This window comes from Hordeum vulgare, chromosome 1H (genome assembly GCF_904849725.1).
Source record: "Hordeum vulgare subsp. vulgare chromosome 1H, MorexV3_pseudomolecules_assembly, whole genome shotgun sequence".
Taxonomy (NCBI): domain Eukaryota; kingdom Viridiplantae; phylum Streptophyta; class Magnoliopsida; order Poales; family Poaceae; genus Hordeum; species Hordeum vulgare.
Genome location: NC_058518.1, coordinates 123,989,096 through 124,014,580, shown reverse-complemented (window position 1 = coordinate 124,014,580; position 25,485 = coordinate 123,989,096). Strand labels below are relative to the sequence as shown.

The following is a 25,485-nucleotide window of genomic DNA, read 5'->3' as shown; positions in this document are numbered from 1 at the left end:
TTATCTTTGTAAGATGGGGATTCATGCTTATGTAGGAATCATACATAGATTATTGTCGTCTTCTTATACATACAGAGAAACCAGAAGTTTAAGGTTCCTCATATTAAAGTGAGGCTTTTATTGCATGGCAATTACAACACCGAAACTCTTAGCAAAGCTGAGACGGGTTGCAAGGAGGAAGATAACATGTCTTCCAAATTTGCATTTCGTAAAAAGTTGTATACTTTGGCTACTAATTTATTCACTAAAATATGTGCTATGTGACATACAATTATACCATTGGAAACATTTCTTGAATATGTTTGGTGATTTTTTTTGTAATTTAATCCATGTTTAGGTGATGAAATTGATGGCCGAAGTTGGATTTTGAATGCTCCGGAGAGTAATAATTATTATCGAAAGATGGATGGAGAAGATATATGTCAAAGTTGGATGGTAAAGAGGCCCTATGTCTGTCTTCATTGTGGAGCACAAAGTAATAGTATGACGTTATACTATTTTAGTTTAGTCACGGTGATATATATTTTTGGAACGAAGGCTCCAGAAGAGCCCGACTTTGAATTGACAAAGCCATCAACCGACCAGGAAAACATGAGCACCCACTTACAAGGGCAAATAAACAAGAAAAACAAGACGACTGGTACAAGGCACTCAAGCGAGACAACTTATATGCAACATCAGAAGCGAGCCAGAGCATGACCATGCTACAGCCAACACCCTACAGGGCGGCCTACACCGACAAAACTAAACTATGGACTAAGGAGAGATGCATAACCACACAAGCTTCGTGATCACAGCCACCCTTGAGGACAGAAATGGAACAGACCACCATTTGGTGCCGCCGCTGCTGCAAAGGGACCCTCCCCTTTCATCCTGGCTCGAAAGATGCTGCACCGGCAGTCGGCAGCTCGGTTCACCCTAGAGTCCAAATGGATGTCATCTAAGCTAAACTGGAAGAAGTAACTAGAGCAGACCCGCAAGCCCGGGACACACTACTCACGAGCACAGGCGGTAGAGGGGACGGGGATGGGGGGAGGGGCACGGCGACGACGGCTAGGGTTACCCCCAAGTCGCCTTAGAGGAGACGACGCAAGAGGGGGCGGGGGAGGGAAAGGGGCGGGGAGGGGGATGTCTTAGCCCGATTAGATGATGTTGTCATCATGGTGACTTTAATATGATTCACATGAATTTTGTTATATTATTAAGTAGAAGATGATATTTGTCGCAACACATTCATGAGCCACATGTGCATTGTTGTGATTTAATGATTTTTTATTAAACCGTGACAATGCACACGCATTAAACTAGTAAATGTTAATGTGACAAAAAAAGCAAAGCGCGAACGAGCACGCAACCGTCCTATAGTCAAGTACTAGTACTTTATTATACACCATTTCAGCAGAAGTATAGCTGGCCTTCTAAATTTGTCATCCGAGAACATGCTGCGAAACCTAACGTCCACACCCCACTTCCTTTCAAAGACCCGGAGAGAAAGAATCAAAGACGCTGGCTGGCTGCTATAACCAGTAGCAAGGGTCCCAATCTCACGTACGTAAACGAATGCAAGATCTGCTGGCTGGCTGCTAACCAGTAGCAAGGGTCCCAATCTCACGTACGTAAACGAATGCAAGATCTGCTTCGGTAACGCTGTACAGACTGTATAGACCTGGACATGCCATTGCTTGGAATAAAATTCTCCCGCACCTTTTTCGTTTCGTTTCTTTTAGCATTCCTTCTTTGATGGTGTTTTTGTGATACCTTTTTCTGATCAATAAATTCGACAATATTCCTATCAATATTAAAGAAAAAGGCTCCCCCACCCCTTCTGTTTCATCTCCTAATCGATGGTGCGTAATTGCTAGCTTATGCTTATCTCTTCAACACCTTTGACACGAAAGGTGTGAATTGTAAAAAATGACCCCGGTATCAATAGATTTTTGTAACAGTACTTTGAAGATTTAAAAACCTAAGTTCCTGACCTACAATGCATTTGTTTTATGCTACTCACTCGACAGGAAAGCATACTTTCTTTTGCGGGAAGAAACGAAATCATGCATGCATGGGATTCGCAAAAAAAAAATAAAATAAAATAAAATCATGCATGCATGGGCTTCGTTTCGTTTCTTTCAGTTTACCAGTCCGTTATTAATTTAACAGCCGGGTCTAGGCCTTCTTTCTAGAAAAATATACCAATTCGGTACAGATACGTGTTGAATGCGTCATCTACTTGAAGCTAAAATTCTAGTTGTGGTTCCGTGTACCAACACCTTAGGAGCTTGTTCGGTTAATTTCACTGAGGAGAAGATTAAAGAGGATTGAAAGAGATCGGGTGAAATTTAACTTGTAGAGAATTTAATCTCTCTTAATTTCCTTCAAACCCTTTCAATTTTGAAGGAATCGAACAAGGCCTTGGTATAATAAAGTTTCACCCATTTATCGGCTTCGTGAGTCTGTCTCATCAAATGCTTACACACAAAAACACGTAAGATTTCATCTTTAGTTCATTCATCTTGTCCGCCTCACTTTGTTGGACTTGGCTAAGGAGCGGCGTCGCATTAGTTTTCCATCCATTTCTTTCTTACATGCAACATTACACAAGCATGACAACATTAAATATTATTTTTATTTTACATTTAATTTTTTTTTATCTCTCAAACGGTTATCTTAATTAATGATTCATTTTCATCACTGATTTTTTCGCGACGAGATCTTCAAAAGTAGGTCCCATCTCGATATGTTTTGATAATTTTTATTTTTGTCGGTACTTGCTATATTACTATCATTTACTTATCGCATTATTTGTCACATAGTTCTGACATTAAATCAACTTGGTTATCATGCTTATGAATGTCGATATACCCTACTAAAAAACTTGATTCATTGTACTTATGCTGGTTCATGCATTTACTTGCTTATTATTAATGCTTTAATACCCACTTTTTAGCTTCACATAACATTTTTTTTGGGGGGTAGCTTCACATAACATTGCAATGCTAAAAAGTATAAAATTATTGTCCCGATAACTATATATAATTTTTGTGACAACTATATGTTGGGAAACGTTGCATGAGAAACAAAAAAATTCCTACGCACACGAAGACCTATCATGGTGATGTCCATCTACGAGTGGAGATTTGGATCTACGTACCCTTGTAGATCGTACAAGAGGAAGCGTTAAGAAACGCGGTTGATGTAGTGGAACGTCCTCACGTTCCTCGATCCGCCCCGCGAACCGTCCCACGAACCGTCCCGCGATCCGTTCCGATCTAGTGCCGAACGGACGGCATCTCCGCGTTCAGCACACGTACAGCTCGACGATGATCTCGGCCTTCTTGATCCAGCAAGCAAGACGGAGAAGTAGATGAGTTCTCCGGCAGCGTGACGACGCTCCGGTGGTGGTGAGGATCTACTCCTGCAGGGCTCCGCCCGAGCTCCGCAGAAATACGATCTAGAGGTAAAACTATGGTGTCTAGATCTGAGTTGCATGTGCAAAAGTTGTCTCAAATCAGCCCTAAATCACCACTATATATAGGAGGGAGGGGGAGGAGGCATGCCTTGAGGGCCTCATGAGCCACGAGTATAGGGGATCAATCGTAGTCCTTTCGATAAGTAAGAGTGTCGAACTCAACGAGGAGCAGAAGGATTTGACAAGTGGTTTTCAGCAAGGAAATATCTACAAGCACTAAAATTGTCGGTAACAAGTGATTGTGTGGTGAGATGATTCGTAGCAAGCAACAAGTAACAAAAGTAGCAACGGTGCAGCAAAGTGGCCCAATCCCTTTTCTAGCAAGGGACAAGCCTGGACAAAGTCTTATAGGAGGAAAAACGCTCTCGAGGACACACGAGAATTTCCGTCATGCTAGTTTTCATCATGTTCATATGATTCACGTTCGTTACTTTGATAGTTTGATAAGTGGGTGGACCGGCGCTTGGGTACTGCCCTACTTGGACAAGCATCCCACTTATGATTAACCCCTCTCGCAAGCATCCGCAACTACGAAATAAGAATTAAGACAAAGTCTAACCATAGTATTAAACTAGTGGATCCAAATCACCCCTTACGAAGCAATGCATAAACTAGGGTTTAAGCTTCTATCACTCTAGCAACCCATCATCTACTTACTACTTCCCAATGCCTTCCTCTAGGCCCAAATAATGGTGAAGTGTTATGTAGTCGACGTTCACATAACACCACTAGAGGAAAAACAACATATAACACATCAAAATACCTAACGAATACCAAATTCACATGACTACTATTAGCATGACTTATCCCATGTCCTCAGGAACAAAAGTAACTACTCACAAAGCATAATCATATTCATGACCAGAGAGGTAATGAGTAGCATCAAGGATCTGAACATAAACTCTTCCACCAAGTAATCCAACTAGCATCAACTACAAAGAGTAATCAACACTACTAGCAACCTTACAAGTACCAATCGGAGTCGCGAGACGGAGATTGGTTACAAGTGATGAACTAGGGTTTGGAGATGAGATGGTGCTGATGAAGATGTTGATGGTGAAGAGTCCCCTCCAATGAGAGGAGTGTTGGTGATGATGATGGCGACGATTTCCCCCTCCGGGAGGGAAGTTTCCCCGGCAGGATCGTCCTGCTGGAGCTCTAGATTGGTTCTGCTCATGTTCCGCCTCGTGGCAGCGGCGAAACCACGAAAAAGCTCCTCCTTGATTTTTTTTCTGGATGAAACCCTTCATATAGCAAAAGAGGGGGGCAAGTGGGCCAGCAGGTTTCCCACAAGCCCTCATGGTGCGGCCTGGGGGGTGGCCGCGCCGTGCAGGCTTGTGGCCAACCCCTGGCGCCCCTCTGGCACTTCTTTGGCCTAGTATTTTTGATATATCAGGAAAAAAATCCTCGTTGATTTTTACGGCGTTTGGAGTTGTGCAGAATAAGTATCTCAACTTTGCTCCACTTTCAGGCCAGAATTCCAGCTGCCGGCATTCTCCCTCTTCATGTAAACCTTGCAAAATAAGAGAGAAAAGGCATAAGAATTGTACCGTGAAGTGAAATAACAGCCAAAGAAGCGATAAATATCAACATGAAAACATGATGCAAAATGGACGTATCAACTCCCCCAAGCTTAGACCTCGCTTGTCCTCAAGCGAAAGCCTAGCTCAATAAATATGTCCACATCTTTAGGGAGAGAGGTGTCGACAAAACAAGACACGAACATGCATGCATCATGATCAAGATCAGAACAACAATACCAACATATAATCTCTCATGCTAAAGTGATAATTCCTTCACAAAGTAAAGCATGGATCAAGAACCTTACCGAGAAGTAACAATCGATAGCCTTTAGTCATTGAAGTAATTGCAATTTATCACAACATCAGAAAGAGTCAAGTAAGAGCTTGTAAAGCAAATCCACATACTCAATCATTCTTTCGTTCTCTACAATTGCTACAACTCACATGGTACTCATGAGATCAAAGTTTCAGCTGGACACAGAGAAAGATCGGGGCTTAGAGTTTTGCCTCCCAACTGCTTACCTCAAGGGTAATGTCAACAATAATAATTCATGAATACTTACCTCCAAGTTGACATATGAATATAGATCTTTCCAAAGCATATGACGTTAGCCAAGATAAAGGCGAAATAGGGAATTGGTGAAGATCACCATGACTCTTTCAAGGGCAAAAAGTAAAGGTACAAGATAGACCCTTCGCAGAGGGAAGTAGAGGTTGTCATGCTGTAACGACTAAGATGCGGTCCGTTCCGATTTGGGGATCGAGGCCCCGAATTGGAAAGAAGCGCATCTAAGCGTTTCGCAAACATGGTAACATAGCACATACATAAATAATAGAGGAATGACAATAAGGGATTCAACTGTCGTCTCATAAATATATCAGAGTTACATCACGCATCCAAACAAGGTAGTTCCGCTACGGACTACAAAACAAGGGAAATGACTATGCTACCCTGCATGCTTGCCCATGATCACGACCACGCCTCAGTCTTCTGGATAGTTCACGTACATGCGGTCTCTCTCCTCATCGTACTGCCATGTCAGCTGCGTGCCGTCGGGATCACCTGTCTCGGGGGTACCTGAACCTGTTGGTGTTGTGAAGGACTCTGTGAGCCACGGGGACTCAGCAATATATGACCTCGGTGCCAGAACTAGTCAAGTTATTAGGTTGGAAAGGTGGAGTATTTAGGTTGCAGCATCCTAAGCTTTATATGGTGGCTAAGTTACGTAAAACATGTATGAAGGTGGTCTATTCTAGCGGTCAAAGGTAGATGATCACTAAGTGATCTTGAACACCTACTTACGTCAAACATAACCCCACCGTGTTCCCGTTCGAAGAGAGATCTTCGAAGGGGACAATCACGGTTACACACATAGTTGGGAATTTTATTAGCTTATGTTTAAGTTATCTATTACCGGATGTTAACAAGTATTCCAAGTTGCCGCATAACTGCGGGAACGGCTTTCCGAAAGATTAAACCCTGCAGGGGTGCTCCAACTAGTCCATCACAAACGTACACGTACCGGAAATTAATCCTCTATCACGAATCTCGTGATCTTGTCGGATTCCTTAGAGGAAAACCTCAACTCTGGGGAGAACCAAAGCTTCACCGAGATTCCTATACGCAAGATATATCGCTAAGGTAAGACAAGACTAGCAGGACCTCCCGACGTGTCGACGACCCTGATAAGAGCAGCGTATCTCAGTCTCAGGACACGCTGGATGAGCGATGGTTACCACACCAAAACACTGAGTTGCCCCGGGGAGCGTAATAAGCACCTCTGGGTTGGACCAACACTCATAAGGAGCACTGGCCCGGGTTGTAGATTAAATTCCTCGGGGTAGCTATTCCATATGCAGTTTATTATTAAGTGATTAGAAAATTAACACCAATGTTGGGTCCTGCCGGACAAGTCTTAACACTACGTGATTTATCGAGGGGGTCCCCATAACAACCCCGAACGTGTTAGGAGCGATCAATATGGAATCAAACACCAGTAGCCGGTAACTAAGGCGACAATAACAAAACAAAACACCCGGAAAAAGGCTAGGCCTTCCTTTATTTACCAAGTATATAGGTGCATTAATTAAATAGCAGAATTAGCATAATGGTATCAAACTCATGTTATCACATGAGACAATTTCACATGCATCTAGCAATGCTAACATTAGTAGCTGAGCAAAGCCTACTTAGCCATTCAAGATTTGCTAGGAAGGGATAAGTGTTTGGGTTTCATGGAAATTCAGGAGGCCATTATTTCAGTGGTAGGCAACGAGCATATGACGGAAGAAACGTAATCTAGTATAACAAGTCTAGAGATGGAATCAAGGTCATATCATCTTGCCTGAGATATCCTCAACTCGGAACTGCTCTTGTTCATCCTGCACGTCTCTCCCGAATCCACGTACTCGTTCTCCGATCCCGGTGCTACCCAATATAAAAATAACATCCAATGAACAACAGCACCTCAAGATGCAACAAGCACATGACACATGAGATGAATATGAGCATGCATCACTATTCTACTCACTAGCACAAGCATGAGAAGTAAATACATGTTCCTGGACAGGAATGCACCCTAAGTTATCTTGGCATGCATGAGAATGACATGATCAGATGCGTCTCGTGAAAATGATGCAAAATCATATAAATAACATAACAAATGGAGTTACGGATCAACGGGAAACAACGAAACAAGATATGAAGAGCTACGTGTCAAATTCATCACAACACACCCCAATGGCACAACTCTGGTATTTCCAGGTTGCTAAGACATAAAAAAACCAACATGGATGGGGTGGTGCAAAGAATATCACCACACCATCATCTATGCACTCACAAACATCAAAAAACGAAAACTACACAATCTGCCATAAACAGCATCATAGCACTTTGTGAGCTACATGCAAAGCACCTACAACCACCCAAACATGCCAAATAAGTTATGTGGCAGTAGCTATCCAAGAGTACTACACGCACAAGCAAAAATTTCACACGAAGGAGTTACACACAGAAAGTTACACAGCTGCAAACTTGCCCAAAAATATCAGATTTCAGGGACTTAGTGAAAATTCCAGATTCTCACTATCTGTTTATGCTCTGAAGCATTTTGGCATCACCCAAAACAATATCTATAGGACTCCAAATGGAATGAAAATTTACAGGGAGCTAGACAAAAACATAAGCTTCAACTTTCCAGTTGAAAGATAAGGCTGAATCACAACACATTGACCTGCACAAGCTCATCAACAGGACAAGAAAACATAAACAGATTCTTCTCAGATTTTCAGTAATCTGGAATTTCAGCCGCATGCCTACTTTGAGTGTGCACAACTTGCACATATGGATTCCTAAACATGAAATGAATCCAACATGTGGTACAGGGGGTCACCCTTAACTACCACAACCAAGAATCAAACCCTTGGGCACACCACACCTCCTGGTACCAAGCTCTAAACATAGAACAATTCTGAAATATGTCATTTCCAGGAAGTGATCCAATGGCAAAACTGATCTCACCAATAGATTGCTGGGATGATTCTACCCCAAAAACATATATAATACCTATGCACTTGCTTGGAACAAAAGGGCACAAACTAGAAAAGAAAAACTACATAGAATCATATCTAGTGAATAGTGCATCATCACATGTGCTATTCACTAGAACACCTCCTACACAAGCACTTGCACATGACCACAACATCAATGGGGTACATGAGGGGTAGACCTCATGTCCATGTGCCTTGGCACACCACCACACCATCACATGAGACAAGCACAACATATATAAAACACCTACTTAACTAAATAGATGTCACTACTCACATATCTCACATAAATACTTCTACACTACACATGTTATCTTGCACATGTGCTCCCCAAGTCATATCTTTCCATGACATGGGTGAGACACACACACATGATCACACACATACCCACATACACACACACACTAGTTAGGACACACACACGTGATATGTGGTGAGGGGGGAACCCATCCACACACATACACATACTTTCACAAGGTCACCACCATGAGGATGACCAGCAATCCACATAAGATCTAGCCTAGCAAGACACACAAGTAGTACACACACACTTGCATGCAACAACTCACCTACACACACCACACCACCTTCACATGCACATAAAACTACAAGCTATCAAGACACTCAACACATTGTTCAGGCATGAATAAATGCCACATAAACACCCTAGTAGCTACAGCAAACATACACACATGCTTATGCAAGCAAGAAGTAAAACAAAAGAAAAGAACAAACAAAAAAGAAGATATGGGTGAGGGTTCGAACCCTGCACCTCTGGATGCAACAAACTGCAACACACCACTTTGCTAGGCACCAGGTACTCGACAGAACAGGGCATCTAAACAGATTAAGCTGTTCCGCTGCGCTACACTACTGCCCGAAATAAAAAATAAAAAAGGGGGGGGGGGGTGTGCAACCCCTGGGACTCGAACCCTGAACCTCACGAGAACACACACAGGTACATACCACTGCGCTATGATACGGGAGTCTGACAGAACAGGGGAATAGAGCAAGGTGAACTAGCACAATCCTATTCCTTGCCCTGCACCTGCGAGCCGGCGACAGAGAGATCGCCGGAGCTGGTCTCCCTGCTACTGCTACACCGCGTGGCCAACTACCACAACCAACAACGAGGAAAGCCCCTACGCATCTACAACTACCCAAGCGCCTGCATCTAGCATGAGAGCACAACCCAAAACACACACATGCATACAAGCCTGCTTTAGCTCGGGACAGGGACGCTCTGCTAGTCCTCTCACCGGATCTACTCGAGGGAGAGGGGAGGAGAAGGCCGGCTCACCTTGGGGAAGGAAGAAGAGGCGCCGATCTGAAGGGGAAGAAGCTGGAGGGGAAGAAGTCGTCGCTGTGCCGAACCGAAGAACAAAAACAGAGACCTCCGGGACCGCTCCGTAGACGTCGAGCTGGCCGTCGGTGAGGTCACTCCCCGGCCTCACCTAGGACGGGAATGGGGCGCGGGCACCTCTCCCGTGCCCCTGGACATGGCGGAGGGGCCGGACGCCGACGGGAGCAGGGTAGACACCGGCGATGAGGTGCTCTCTCTCTCTGCTGCAACTACAGAGGCTCACCTATGGGGGAAGAAAGAGAGATGGGGAAGGAGGAAAGAGTGGCGGCGGCGGATGGGAGAGGAGGAACCCTAGGAAGGGGGGAGGAACGGACGCCCACGCTTTATGGGGTCGCCTCGACGTCTATGCCTCACGGCGGCATGCACGCTCTCTCTGCTGGCCCGATGGAAAGGAGGCAGAGGTGGAAACGGCGTCTGAAGGAGAAGGAGGTCATGGGAGATCGGCTATAGCGCGGGAAGAGAGGGTCTGGGCCATGCTGCGCGGGAGAAAGCCCACCAGTGGCGCAGGATAGAAGAAATAAAATCCTAGAAGGGTTTTCTCTATTTACAGAAAAGACAAAGAAGAAAAGAATGCACAAAAAAAATCTATAAATGCTAAAAATAAAACTAGCACACCCCTGGTCATGATAAATCATGGCCTATTTGAATAAAATGGAAAAGAAATATTAGGGGCAAATAAATATTTACAAAACAGAATTTTTTGATCTGTTTTGTAGTTATTTGCACCTTTTAAACACACATCCAAATCAGCAAATTCACATCTCCACATCTATCTAAAAACAACCTAAATCATGTGCATTTTTAAACAGGAAAGGAACAAGTGGAAAAATGAGCTTGAGAAAATAAGAGGGAGAAGTTTTGAAATCTTATGCCACCACAAGTACTACCCACTACCATCTACATCCACCTCATCCACACATCCATCATCACACCATAACAAACATGAAATCACAAGGCACACCACAAGACATGGATGCATGCAAAGGAAAAACAACACAAGGCATGAAATGATATGCATGCATGCATGCAAGGAAGAATAACAAGGGGAGCTCCACATGAAATCACAAGCATAGAACTCTCTCATAGCATGACAAGTTGGACCCACATGAAGAAGGTTCCAAAAAGGGAAGGTTACACACTTGGGGCATTACAAACTGTCCCACACTACAAAAAGATCTCGCCCCAAGATCTATGCCTGAAAGAACTCCTGAAATTCAGAATGGAGGTGATCCTCGCGTTCCCAAGTAGCCTCTTTATCGGAATGGTGTGACCATTGCACTTTGAGAAATTTGACAGTCTTGTTGCGGGTCTTGCGCTCAGTCGCCTCGAGAGCCGCAACTGGATGCTCACGATTAGAAATGTCGGGCCGAAGGTCGATGTCTTGAAGATGAACAGTGCGCTCAGGGGTCTTGAAGCACCTCCGGAGCTGAGAAACATGGAACACATCAGGCACATTTGCAAAGTTTGACAGGAGCTCAAGATGGTACGCAAGGTCGCCTCTCTTGCCAACAACTCTGAACGGGCCCACGAAACAAGGTGCGATATTGCCTTTGATGCCAAAGCGCTGCATACCCTTCATAGGCGACACCTTGAGATAAACGAAGTCATCAAGCTCGTAAGACATGTCACGGTGCTTGCTATCATAATAGCTCTTCTGACGGCACTGAGCTGCTCTGAGGTTGTCGCGAATTACCCAACACATCTCCTCAGCTTCTTCTATCAAATCATTCCCAAGGATCTGACGCTCGCCGGTCTCGGACCAGTTGAGCAGGGTACGACACTTCCTGCCATAGAGAATTTCAAACGGAGCCTTGCCAGAACTAGCTTGATAACTGTTGTTATACGAGAACTCGGCAAAAGGCAGACAATACTCCCACTTCATGCTGAAAGAGATAACACAGGCTCTCAGCATATCCTCAAGAATTTGATTGACTCGCTCCACTTGACCACTAGTCTGAGGATGAAAAGCTGTGTTGAAGCGGATCTTCGTGCCCATCGCAGACTGAAAAGAGTCCCAGAACTTGGAAGTGAAGATACTTCCGCGATCCGAAGAGATCATCATAGGCACGCCGTGCAAAGACACAATCCTGGAGGTGTACAACTCTACAAGCTGAGCTGCGGAAATGGATTCCTTGACTGGAAGAAAATGAGCCACTTTACTCAACTTGTCAATGACGACGAAGATGGCACATTACCCTTCTTGGACTTCGGAAACCCGGTGAAAAAATCCATCTCAATGTGATCGAACTTCCACTCGGGAATGGGCAAAGGATGCAAAAGACCTGCTGGACGTTGATGCTCTGCTTTCACCCTTCGACATACATCACATTCATTTACAAACTGAGCAATCTCATGCTTCATACGTATCCACCAGAAGGTCTGTTTCAAGTCCTGATACATCTTGGAGCTACCAGGATGAATAGAGAGCAGAGAGTTATGAGATTCTTCCAAGATTACCTTTCTGAGATCACCTTTCGGGATGACAAGACGATCCTCAAAGAACAACGTGTCTCTGGCATCAACACTGAATCACTTATACTTGGGAAGGCTCTTTGCCACGCCAATCTTGACTTTCTTCACCATTGCATCAAGAAGCTGTGCTGCTCGGACCTGATCTTCCAAGGTAGGAGAGATCTGAAAGTTTGCAAGAAATCCCTGAGGTACTAACTGAAGGTTGAGCTTCCTGAAAGACTCGCAAAGGCCAGGCTGGAGAGGGTGCAGAATGAGATTGTTGCAGTACGCCTTCCTGCTCAAGGCATCTGCCACGACATTAGCTTTGCCTGGTGTGTACTCAACACTCGGATTAAAATCTTGGAGCATTTCCACCCAACGTGTTTGCCGGAGATTCAGGTTAGGCTGAGTGAAGATGTACTTGAGACTCTTGTGATCGGTGAAAACTTCAACCTTTCGTTCCAACAAGAGGTGTCTCCAAGTCATCAGAGCGTGTACCACAGCTGCTAGCTCAAGATCATGCACATGATAGTTCTTATCCGCTGGCTTCAACTGCGTGGAGGTATAAGCAATCACTTTCTTCTCTTGCATCAGAACTGCACCAAGACCCTGGAGAGAAGCGTCGCAGAACACCTGATAAGGCTTAGAATCCTTCGGAGGAACCAAGACTGGAGTGGAGGTGAGCTTCTCTTTGAGTGTGTCAAAGGCCAACTAACACTCTAGAGACCAAGCATACTCCACACCTTTCTAAAGAAGACTTGAGAGCGGCTTGGCAATCTTGGAGAAGTTCTCAACGAACCTTCTGCAATAGCCTGCAAGCCCGAGAAAGCTTTGAAGCTGCTTCACATTCCGCGGAGGCTCCCATTCAACAATGGCCTGCACCTTGGACGGATCAACTTTGATGCCCTTGGCAAAGATAATGTGACCAAGATAGATGACTTCTTTCAGCCAGAACTCACACTTGGAAAACTTGGCATACAACTTGTACTCCCTCAGCTTATCAAGCACCAATCTGAGATGTTCTTCCTCAGTTTCAGAAAAGACCAGAATGTCGTCGAGATAGAGAAAGACAAAGTCATTCTTGAACGGAGAGAATATGTAGTTCATCAATCGACAGAATGTCGGAGGAGCATTAGCCAGACCAAAAGACATGACCATATACTCATACGATCCAAAACTAGTCCTGAAGGCAGTCTTCGGAATATCTTCTTCACGAATGCGAATTTGATGATAACCCATTCTGAGATCGAGCTTGGAGAAGACCTTAGCACCTGTCAACTGTTCGAACAACTCAGTTATGTTCGGAAGTGGATATTTGTTCCTAATTGTATTCTTGTTCAATGGACGGTAATCGACACACAGCCGGTCCGTGCCATCCTTCTTCTTGACAAAAGAACTCCACAGCCCCACGGAGACGAGCTCGGTCTGATTACACCCAAACGCTCCTACTCATCGAGTTGCCTCTTAAGTTCCTTCAACTCTTCTGGACCCAATTTGTACAGCCGTTTGCACACCGGTCGGTACGTGGCTCAATCTTAATCACAAATTCAACTTCTCGGTGCGAAGGCATGCCTCGCAGCTCTTCAGGAAACACATCTTCATATTCGCAGACCACTGGGACTTGCGAAATAGGATTAATCTCACCCTTTCATTCAAAGAGAACAGACGGATTGTATCATCGCGCGCCGCGAATATAATCACATCCTCCGAAGAGTGGGTAAGCTTCACTTCTTTAGCTTCGCAATCAATCGATGCCTTGTTCATGGCCAGCCAGTCCATACCAAGGATCAAGTCAATGTTGGAATTGCCCAAGACAATAGGAGACGCCAGAAAAGAATAACTGCCTATCTTGGCAGAAGCATCCGGAACCAACATGTGAGAACTCATGCGCATGCCCGAAGAAACCACACGGAAGGGACTATCCAAATGAATTGCAGGAATATCATGCTTAGCAATGAAAGGCTTGGAGATGAAGCAATGCGACGCACCAGAATCAAATAACAAATTAGCAGGAATATCATTGACGAGGAGGTTACCCATGATCACATCTGACGAGTTTTCTGCCTCAGCTGCATTCACCATGTTGACTCGAGCTGATCTGGGGTTGAACTTGACAAGAACATTACTTGGAGGTTTGCCTGGAGGAGGAGGTGACAGTCAGAGCTGAGAAGTACACTTGTTGGCATAATGACCCTTCTGCCCACACTTGTGACAAGTAACCTCTGCTGGCTGCCGTTACTGAGTCTGAGGAGGCCCTTGCTTCTGATGCTGGAATATCTGCTGAAAGACTGGGTTGGGTGGGTGGGAAGAACCACGGCCACCAGAATGCTTGAGTTGCTGCGAGTGTCGAGGAGGAGGAGGAGACACCCAAAACTTCTGTTGCTTCTGAACCACCTGAGTAGAGGAAGAGCTGGAATCTCTGAAGCGCTTCTTAGAATTCTCCGCCTTGAGCAAGGCTGCCTCTGCTCTTAGAGCTAAGTTGTAGAACTTGTCGAACTCCTCAGGATCGTGCAAAGCAAGAGCTAACTGCAAATCTTCTTTCGAGCCACCTCTGAACTGATAAATATTGCTCTTCTGATTAGGGATATCCCGCAAGGCGTATCGGGCTAGCTCATGGAACTCAATGTTGTACTTGTACATGGAATTACCACCCTGCTTCAAGCGCTTGAACTTCACACGCATCTCCTCCACAAAGCTAGAAGTAATGTAGTGGGGTCTGAAGTCATGGCAGAACTCATCCCAAGTGATCACTCTAGCGCCTCTGGAATCCTTCAACTGTTGCCACCAGATAGATGCTTGCCCCTTCAGCTGGAAAGTTGCGAATTGGACGAAATCCTCAGGACGAACATTGCTACACTCGAAATGCTTGTTCATATCACGGATCCAATCCTCGGCATCAAATGACTGGACATAGGAAGTGAAAGTCTTTGGCTGATTCGACAGGAACTGACTCAGATTAGCAAACGGATTGCCACCATGCTGGAAATTGCCTTGCTGCTGATTAGCTCTCTCTTGCAACAACTGTAGTAGCATCTGAGTGTTTGCATTAGTAGCAGCCATCACCACTTGTTAAGCCTCAGCAGGAGGAGGCGGCGGCGGTAGAGGATTCTCCGGAGGAGGAGGTGGTGGCGGCACATCCTCACGCCCTGGGTTCTGACGAGTTGGTGGAGCCATCCTGAAGACGGACAACACATTAGCCCACAGAATAAATGAAGATATAGCTGAATCAAAATGACAGGAATATCTGAACAGGAATATAGCAATTGCACTCGAACAAAATAGTAAGAATGGTTCCTCAAAGTGATGGTCGACAAAATTCTGATTAAGACCACTGCAAACAAGTATGAGCTAGAATTGCTCGGAACAAACATATGATCGAGATTTCATCCGATATCTTCGTGGATAAGATTGCATGGGCTCGAATTTACAGTAGCCATCCTGTGCAAGGTAGTGCACACGACATACGAAGTATCCCCGAGTCGTAGCGAGCTACAAGGACTCTTTAAGACACAACGAGAACCGCTGTAAGACGACCGTAAACAAACATACCCACTGAACATCGAATCCCAACCTCACATCATGCATCTGTAGGAAGATAGTCCTATAAGATACTACATGATATCCCACCTATGAATTCCCGAAATATCTGGTCATGCAATCTGGTACACGGATACAAGGAGTAATATCACACAACTCCTATACTAACCCGTCACTTGTATCACATCCGTCAACACACAACCAGAATCTCGGACCTTCATCTATAACAGACCCTCGTGATCACAACGATACAAAGTATGGTAGTACTCCCGAACAATCTGCCACTACCAGTATTTAAGCAATTACGAACATCCTTCGTTCTTAGATACTCAAAAATCTGAATGATGGCGATGTGCGCAAGAATCCCCTGGAGCTCAACTCCCCGGAAGAAATCAAGGCAGACAGGAGCCACCAAGACAGAACTCCGTCACATCGAAATCATATAGATTTCACAAATACCCGCGTGATCCTAAAAAATTTTTGAGCGAGAAAAGGAGTAGAATTAAGATTTCCTAAGACGGGAACCTCACCAGAGCATGGAAGAGGAGAAAAAAGAATCCTACTCTCCGATATAACTAAGACTCAAAACATTTTACTCGACTCGACTCGGCCAAGTACGATCACACAAAGGCTCCTATGGTCGTAAGGCTCTGATTACCAACTTGTAACGACTAAGATGCGGTCCTTTCCGATTTGGGGATCGAGGCCCCGAATTGGAAAGAAGCGCATCTAAGCGTTTCACAAACATGGTAACATAGCACATATATAAATAATAGGGGAATGACAATAAGGGATTCAACTGTCGTCTCATAAATATATCAGAGTTACATCACACATCCAAACAAGGTAGTTCCGCTACGGACTACAAAACAAGGGAAATGACTATGCTACCCTGCATGCTTGCCCACGATCACGACCACGCCTCAGTCTTCTGGATAGTTCACGTATAGGCGGTCACTCTCCTCATCGTACTGCCACGCCAGCTGCGTGTCGTCTGGATCACCTGTCTCGGGGGTACCTGAACCTGTTGGTGTTGTGAAGGAATCTGTGAGCCACGGGGACTCAGCAATATATGACCTCGGTGCCAGAACTAGTCAAGTTATTAGGTTGGAAAGGTGGAGTATTTAGGTTGCAGCATCCTAAGCTTTATATGGTGGCTAAGTTACGTAAAACATGTATGAAGGTGGTCTATTCTAGAGGTAGATGGTAGATGATCACTAAGTGATCCTGAACACCTACTTACGTCAAACATAACCCCACCGTGTTCCCGTTCGAATAGAGATCTTCGAAGGGGACAGTCATGGTTACGCACACAGTTGGCAATTTTATTAGCTTACGTTTAAGTTATCTATTACCAGATGTTAACAAGTATTCCAAGTTGCCACATAACCGCTGGCACGGCTTTCCGAAAGATTAAACCCAGCAGGGGTGCTCCAACTAGTCCATCACAAACGTACACGGGCCACAAAGTAATCCTCTATCACGAATCTCGTGATCTCGTCGGTTTCCTTAGAGGAAAACCTCAACTCTGGGGAGAACCAAAGCTTCACCTTGATTCCGATACACAAGATATATCGCTAAGGTAAGACAAGACTAGCAGGACCTCCCGATGTGTCGACGACCCTGATAAGAGCAGCGTATCTGAGTATCAGGACACGCCGGATGAGCGATGGTTACCACGCCAAAACACCGAGTTGCCCCGGGGAGAGTAATAAGCTGCTCTGGGTTGGACCAACACTCATGAGGAGCACTTGCCCGGGTTGTAGATTAAATTCCTCGGGGTAGCTATTCCCTATGTAGTTTAGTATTAAGTGATTAGCAAATTAACACCAATGTTGGGTCCTGCCGGACAAGTCTTAACACTATGCGATTTATCGAGGGGGTCCCCATAACAACCCCGAACGCGTTAGGAGCGATCAATATGGAATCAAACACCGGTAGCCGGTAACTAAGGAGACAATAACAGAAAAAAAAACACCCCGGCAAAAGGCTAGGCCTTCCTTTATTTACCAAGTATATAGGTCCATTAATTAAATAACAGAATTAGCATTATGATATCAAACTCATGTTATCACATGAGACAATTGCACCTGCATCTAGCAATGCTAACATTAGTAGCTGAGCAAAGCCTACTTAGCCATTCAAGATTTGCTAGGAAGGGATAAGTGTGTGGGTTTCATGGCAATTCAGGAGGCCATTATTTCAGTGGTAGGCAACGAGCATATGACGGAAGAAACGTATTCTAGTATAACAAGTCTAGAGATGGAATCAAGGTCATATCATCTTGCGTGTGATATCCTCAACTTGGAACTGCTCTTGTTCGTCCTGCACGTACTCTCCCGAATCCACGTACTCGTTCTCCGATCCCGGTGCTACCCAACATAAAAATAACATCCAATTAACAACAACACCTCAAGATGCAACAAGCACATGATGCATGATATGCATATGCGCATGCATCACTATTCTACTCACTAACACAAGCATGAGAAGTAAATACATGTTCCTGGACAGGAATGCACTCTAAGTTATCTTGACATGATCAGATGCGTCTCGTGAAAACAATGCAAAAGCATATAAAGAACATAAGAAGCGGAGCTACGGATCAACGGGAAACAACGAAACAAGATATGAAGAGCTATGTGTCAAATTCATCACAACACACCCCAATGGCACAACTCTGGTATTTCCAGGTTGCCAAGACATAAAACAAACCAACATGGATGGGGTGGTGCAAAGAATATCACCACACCATCATCTATGCACTCACAAACATAAAAAAACCAAAACTACACAATCTACCATAAACATCATCATAGCACTTTGTGAGCTACATGCAAAGCACCTACAACACCCAAACATGCCAAATAAGATATGTGGCAGTATCTATCCAAGAGTACTACAAGCACAAGCAAAAAATATCACACAAAGGATTTACACACAGAAAGTTACACAACTGCAAACTAGCCCAAAAATATCAGATTTCAGGAACTTAGTAAAAATTCCAGATTCTCACTATCTGTTTATGCTCTGAAGCATTTTGACAACACCCAAAACAATATGTACATGACTCCAAATGGAATGAAAATTTACAGGGAGCTAGACAAACACATAATCACAACACATTGACCTGCACAAGCTCATCAACAAGAGAAGAAAATATAAACACATTCTCAGACTTTGTGAAAATCTCAGATTTTCACTAATCTGGAATTTCAGCCATATGCCTACTTTGAGTGGGCACAACTTGCAAATATGGATTCCTAAACATGAAATGAAACCAACATGTGGTAGAGGGGGTCTCCCTTAACTACCACAACCAAGAATCAAACCCTTGGGCACACCACACCTCATGGGACCAAGCTCTAAACATAGAACAAATCTGAAATATGTCATTTTCAGGAAGTGCTCCAATGGCAAAACTGATCTCACTAATCGATTCCTGGGATGATTCTACCCCAAAAACATATATAATACCTATGCACTTGCTTGGAACAAAAGGGCACAAACTAGAAAAGAAAAAACTACATAGAATCATATCTAGTGAATAGTGCATCATCACATGTGCTATTCACTAGAACACCTCCTACACAAGCACTTGCACATGACCGCAACATCAATGGGGTACATGATGGGTAGACCTCATGTCCATGTGCCTTGGCACACCACCACACCATCACATGAGAGAAGCACAACATAAATAAAACACCTACTTAACTAAATAGATGTCACTACTCACATATCTCACATAAATACCTCTACACTACACATGCTATCTTTCACATGTGCTCCCCAAGTGATATCTTGCCCTGACATGGGTGAGACACACACATATGATCAGACACATACCCACACACACACATACTAGTTAGGACACACACACACATGATATGTGGTGAGGGGGGGGGAACCCATCCACACACATACACATACTTACACAAGGTCACCACCATGAGGATGACCAGCAACCCACCTAAGCTCTAGCCTAGCAAGACCCACAAGTAATACACACACACTTGCATGCAACAACTCACTTGCACACACCACACCACCTTCACATGCACATAAAACTACAAGCTATCAAGACACTCAACACATGCTGTTAAGGCATGAATAAATGCCACATAAACACCCTAGTAGCTACAGCAAACATACACACATGCTTATGCAAGCAAGAAGTAAAACAAAAGAAAAGAACAAAAAAAGATATGGATGAGGGTTCCGACCCTGCACCTATGGATGCAACATACTGCAACACACCACTCTGCTAGGCACTAGGTACTCGACAGAACAGGGCATCTAAACAGATTAAGCTGTTCTGCTGCGCTACACTACTACCCGAAATTAAAAATGCAAAGGGGGGGGGGTGTGCAACCCCTGGGAATTGAACCCTGAACCTTAGGGGAACACACACAGGTACATACCACTTCGCTATAATACGGGAGTCTGACAGAACAGGGGAATAGAGCAAGGTGAACTAGCACAATCCTATTCCCTACCCTGCACCTGCGAGCCGGCGACAGAGAGATCGCCGGAGCTGGTCTCCCTGCTACTGCTACACCACGTGGCGAACTACCACAACTAGCAACGAGGAAAGCCCCTACACATCTACAACTACCCAAGCGCCTGCATCTAGCACGAGCACAACCCAGAACACACACATGCATACAAGCCTGCTGCAGCTCGGGACAGGGATGCTCTGCTAGTGCTCTCCCCGGATCTACTCCAGGGAGAGGGGAGGAGAAGGCCGGCTCACCTTGGGGAAGGAAGAAGAGGCGCCGATCTGAAGGGGAAGAAGCTGGAGGGGAAGATGTCGTCGTTGTGCCGAACCGAAGAAGAAGAACAGAGACCTCTGGGACCGCGCCGTAGACGTCGAGCTGGCCGTCGGTGAGGTCACTCCCCGGCCTCACCTAGGACGGGAATGGGGCACGGGCACCTCTCCCGTGCCCCTGGACATGGCGGCGGCACTGTACGCCGACGGGAGCGGGGTAGACGCCGGCGATGAGGTGCTCTCTCTCTCTGCTGCAACTACAGAGGCTCACCCGCGGGGGAAGAAAGAGAGATGGGGAAGGATGAAAGAGTGGTGGTGGCGGATGGGAGAGGAGGAACCCTAGGAAGGGGGAGGCATCGACGCCCATGCTTTATGGGGTGGCCTCGACGTCTGTGCCTCACGGCGGCACGCACGCTCTCTCTGCTGGCCTGACGGAAAGGAGGCAGAGGTGGAAACGACGTCTGAAGGAGAAGGAGGTCATGGGAGATGGGCTATAGCGCGGGAAGAGAGGGTCTGGGCCACGCTGCGCGGGAGAAAGCCCACCAGCGGTGCAGATAGAAGAAATAAAACCCTGGAAGGGTTTTTTCCATTTAGAGAAAAGACAGAGAAGAAAAGAATGCACAGAAAAATCTATAAATGCTAAAAATAAAACTAGCACACCCCTGGTCATGATAAATCATGGCCTATTTGAATAAAATGGAAAAGAAATATTAGGGGGAAATAAATATTTGCAAAACAACATTTGTTGATCTGTTTTGTAGTTATTTGCACCTTTTAAACACACATCCAAATCAGCAAATTCACATCTCCACAACCATCTCAAAACAACCTAAATCATGGGCATTTTTAAACAGGAAAGGAACAAGTGGAAAAATGAGCTTGAGGAAATAAGAGGGAGAAGTTTTGAAATCTTATGCCACCACAAGTACTACCCACTACCATATACATCCACCTCATCCACACATCCATCATCACACCATAACACACATGAAATCACAAGGCACATCACAAGACATGGATGCATGCAAAGGAAAAACAACACAAGGCATGAAATGATATGGCATGCAAGCATGCAAGGAAGAATAACAAGGGGAGCTCCACATGAAATCACAAGCATAGAACTCTCTCATAGCATGACAAGTTGGACCCACATGAAAAAGGTTCCAAAAAGGGAAGGTTACACACTTGGGGCATTACACATGCGGTTTTAAGGTTTGGATGCGTGTCCTCTTAGTGCGGAGGAACGTTACTTTATATTGCCCCCTGTGATAAAGAACTTTATTATGCAGTCTGTCGCTTTTATGTCTTCCTCATCACAGGTTCGTATAAAGCTTATTTTCCACACACTAATAGATAATACATATTAGAGAGAAATTTTTATTGCTTGCACCAATGACAACTTACTTTAGGGATCTTATTCAATCCATAGGTAGGTATGGTGGACTCACATGGCAAAACTGGGTTGAAGGTTTATGGATGCACAAGTAGTATCTCTACTTGGTGCGGGAGTTTTGGCTAATTTGAGGTGGAAGCAATCATCACATGCTAAGGGATCTCTAATCATATAACATTGTTCAGAGCCAAGCAAACACAATTCATTACACTGTCTTTCTTGTCCAACATCTACTTCTAGGCATGCAATAGTTTAGTGAGTGTTCACAATCATAGATGGTGTCAGAGATGATATATTTATATCTAAACCTCTCCTTCTTTATCACTTCCTATTAATTGCAACAATGACCAAGGTCTACGTTTGCCTACCCTCAACAAGTTTCAATCCTCATCCTTTTTATATGTGAATCCATCACTTCCCATAGGATCATTACATGATCTTTCATGCTTTTGTTCTATTCTCACTCTTTTGATCATGGCAAGATGCAAAGCCCTTCAACTAAGATACTCTTTATTATATGGCTCACGAGCTTGAATACATCGGGGGTGACACAAAGAAAAACTCAAGACTAAAAACACTAAGACTTTTAATCTACTAGAGAAAGAGAAAACTGAAAAGGAAAACTAAAACAAAGGTAAAGGCAAAAGATGTGATGGTGATACGATACCGGGGCAACTCCCCCAAGCTTGGCACAAGCCAAGGGGATTGCCCATACCAATGCTCAGTTGTCTTCCTTTGGTGGTGATGGTGGAGTTGTTGCAACATGAATTTGATCCTCCGTCTTCCAAGGCATAGGTGCTCCATCATGGAAAGATGATTGAGTCTCCGGAATCCTCAAATCTGCAGCCAACCGTATTGATTCAAATCTATACTCGTACTCACAGTTTTGGTTCTGCAGGTCATAGATCTGGGCCTGGAGTTGATCAATCCTGTCATAGAGCCTGGAGAGGTGCTTCCCAATGTCATTGGCATCAATCTTGTGCATCATGTGGTTGGCGTTGAGTCCACGCTCCACCATCCCTTGCCACTTGAAGACTTGTTGCTCCATTGCTTCGAGCCTCGTCTCCATGCTTCCGGTCTTCTTAGGCCCCTCAACATCACGGATGTGCAACATCCCCTCACGCATCTCGATATATTGAGGGTGTTCTAGCACTCCCGTGAGGTAGGGATTGATGACCTTCTTGAAGATCTTGTCCTTCGGAGCTTTTGGGGAAGTCATGGCGATCTAGATCTGCAACAGAAATAGACTTGAAACGAAAAACAGAGGAAATTGCGTGATGCAGGGGTCAGACCAAACGGAAGTATATATAATGATTTTTTTCAGACCAGAAGGAGTACCCTGCACGAAAACGGAGTCCGGGAGGCGCACGAGGTGGCCACAAGCCCTCACGGCGCAGCCAGGGGGTGGGCCCGCGCCGTGCAGGCTGGTCGCCTCCTCGCGCACTTTCCGGACTACTTCCAATTTTTGTATTTTTTCAAATATTCCAAAACGGAGAAAATTTCCTACTCGAAAAGTTTTGGACTCTGTTTTCTTACCGAATCACATACCTCTTCGTTTTCGGAGTCTGAAAGAGGCTGATAAATGTCCCATAGGTATTCTTTCGGAGTTATGGTATTGATGATATTGCTTTCAACATTTATGGGAGTACCTGAGATATAATGCTTGATTCTCTGCCCATTTACAACTCTCGAACAATTACCTTCCGTGTTGTTGATCTTGATAGCACCGGAACGATATACTTCCTCAACAACATAGGGACATTCCCATTTAGTGAGAAGCTTGCATGCAAAGAATCTTAAACGAGAGTTATATAGCAAGAAATAATCACCTACATTGAACTCACGTTTTTGTATCCTCTTATCATGCCACCTCTTAACCTTCTCTTTGAACAGCTTGGCATTCTCATATGCCTGAGTTCTCCACTCATCAAGCGAGCTAATATCAAATAACCTCTTCTCACCGGCAAGTTTGAAATCAAAGTTGAGCTCTTTGATTGCCCAATAAGCTTTATGCTCTAGCTCAAGAGGTAAGTGACATGCTTTCACATACACCATTTTGTACGGAGACATGCCCATGGGATTCTTATAGGCATTTCTATAAGCCCACAGTGCATCATCGAGCTTCTTAGACCAATTCTTTCTAGACCTGTTGACAGTCTTTTGCAGAATTAGTTTAATTTCTCTATTGCTTAGCTCTACTTGACCACTGGACTAAGGGTGGTAGGGAGACACAATTCTATGGTTGACGTCGTACTTAGCGAGCGTTTTACGGAAAGCACCATGAATGAAGTGTGAACCACCGTCGGTCATTAGATATCTAGGGACTCCAAATCTAGGGAAGATAACTTCTTTCAGCATCCTGATAGAGGTGTTGTGATCAGCACTACTAGTGGGGATAGCTTCTACCCACTTAGTGACATAATCAACAACAACTAGGATATGAGTATACCCGTTGGATTTTGGAAAGGGTCCCATACAATCAAAGCCCCAGACATCAAATGGTTCAATGACAAGTGAATAGTTCATAGGCATTTCCTGACGTTTACTAATATTACCTATTCTTTGACATTCGTCACAAGACAAGAAAAACTTACATGCATCCTTAAAGAGAGTGGGCCAATAGAAACCTGATTGCAATACCTTGTGTGCAGTTCTATCTCCCGCATGGTGTCCTCCGTAGGCCTCGGAGTGACACTTCTGTAGGATCTGTCCTTGTTCATGTTCAGGTACACAACGTCTAATAACACCATCTACTCCTTCCTTATAAAGGTGAGGATCATCCCAAAAGTAATGTCTCAAGTCAAAGAAGAATTTCTTCTTTTGTTGGTACGTGAAACTAGGTGGTATATATTTGGCAACAATATAGTTTGCATAATCAGCATACCACGGTGCACTACGTGAAGCATTGATGACATTCAATTGCTCATCGGGAAAACTATCATCAATAGGTTGTGGGTCATCAAGAACGTTCTCCAACCTAGACAAGTTATCTGCTACGGGGTTATCAGCACCCTTTCTGTCGACAACGTGCAAATCAAACTCTTGTAGCAAGAGAACCCATCTGATAAGTCTAGGTTTAGCGTCTTTCTTCTCCATGAGGTACTTAATAGCAGCATGACCAGTGTGAATAGTGACTTTGGAATCAACTATGTAAGACCTGAACTTTTCACATGCAAACACGACTGCTAAAAATTCCTTCTCCATAGTAGCATAGTTTCTCTCGGCACTGTCTAGAGTTTTACTAGCATAGTGAATAACATTAACTTCTTATCGACTCTTTGCCCTAGAACAACACCAACAGCATAATCACTAGCATCACACATGATCTCAAAAGGCAAGTTCCAATCAAGTTGTTGAACAATAGGTGCGGTTATCAAAGCCCTCTTAAGTATTTCGAAGGCTTCCTCACAATCATCAGCAAAAACAAAAGGA

General features: G+C 44.5%; 1 protein-coding gene across 1 annotated transcript in view; it reads left to right on the top strand.

Annotated features, from left to right (window-relative positions):
- The first annotated feature begins 20,844 nt into the window (after positions 1-20,844).
- LOC123397483 (probable inactive receptor kinase RLK902) overlaps positions 20,845-25,485 on the top strand; it is a 96,015-nt gene continuing 91,374 nt past the window's right edge. The window contains exon 1 of the mRNA XM_045092014.1: positions 20,845-20,895. Coding sequence (XP_044947949.1) covers positions 20,845-20,895 — 51 coding nt within the window. The remainder of the gene's footprint in view (positions 20,896-25,485) is intronic.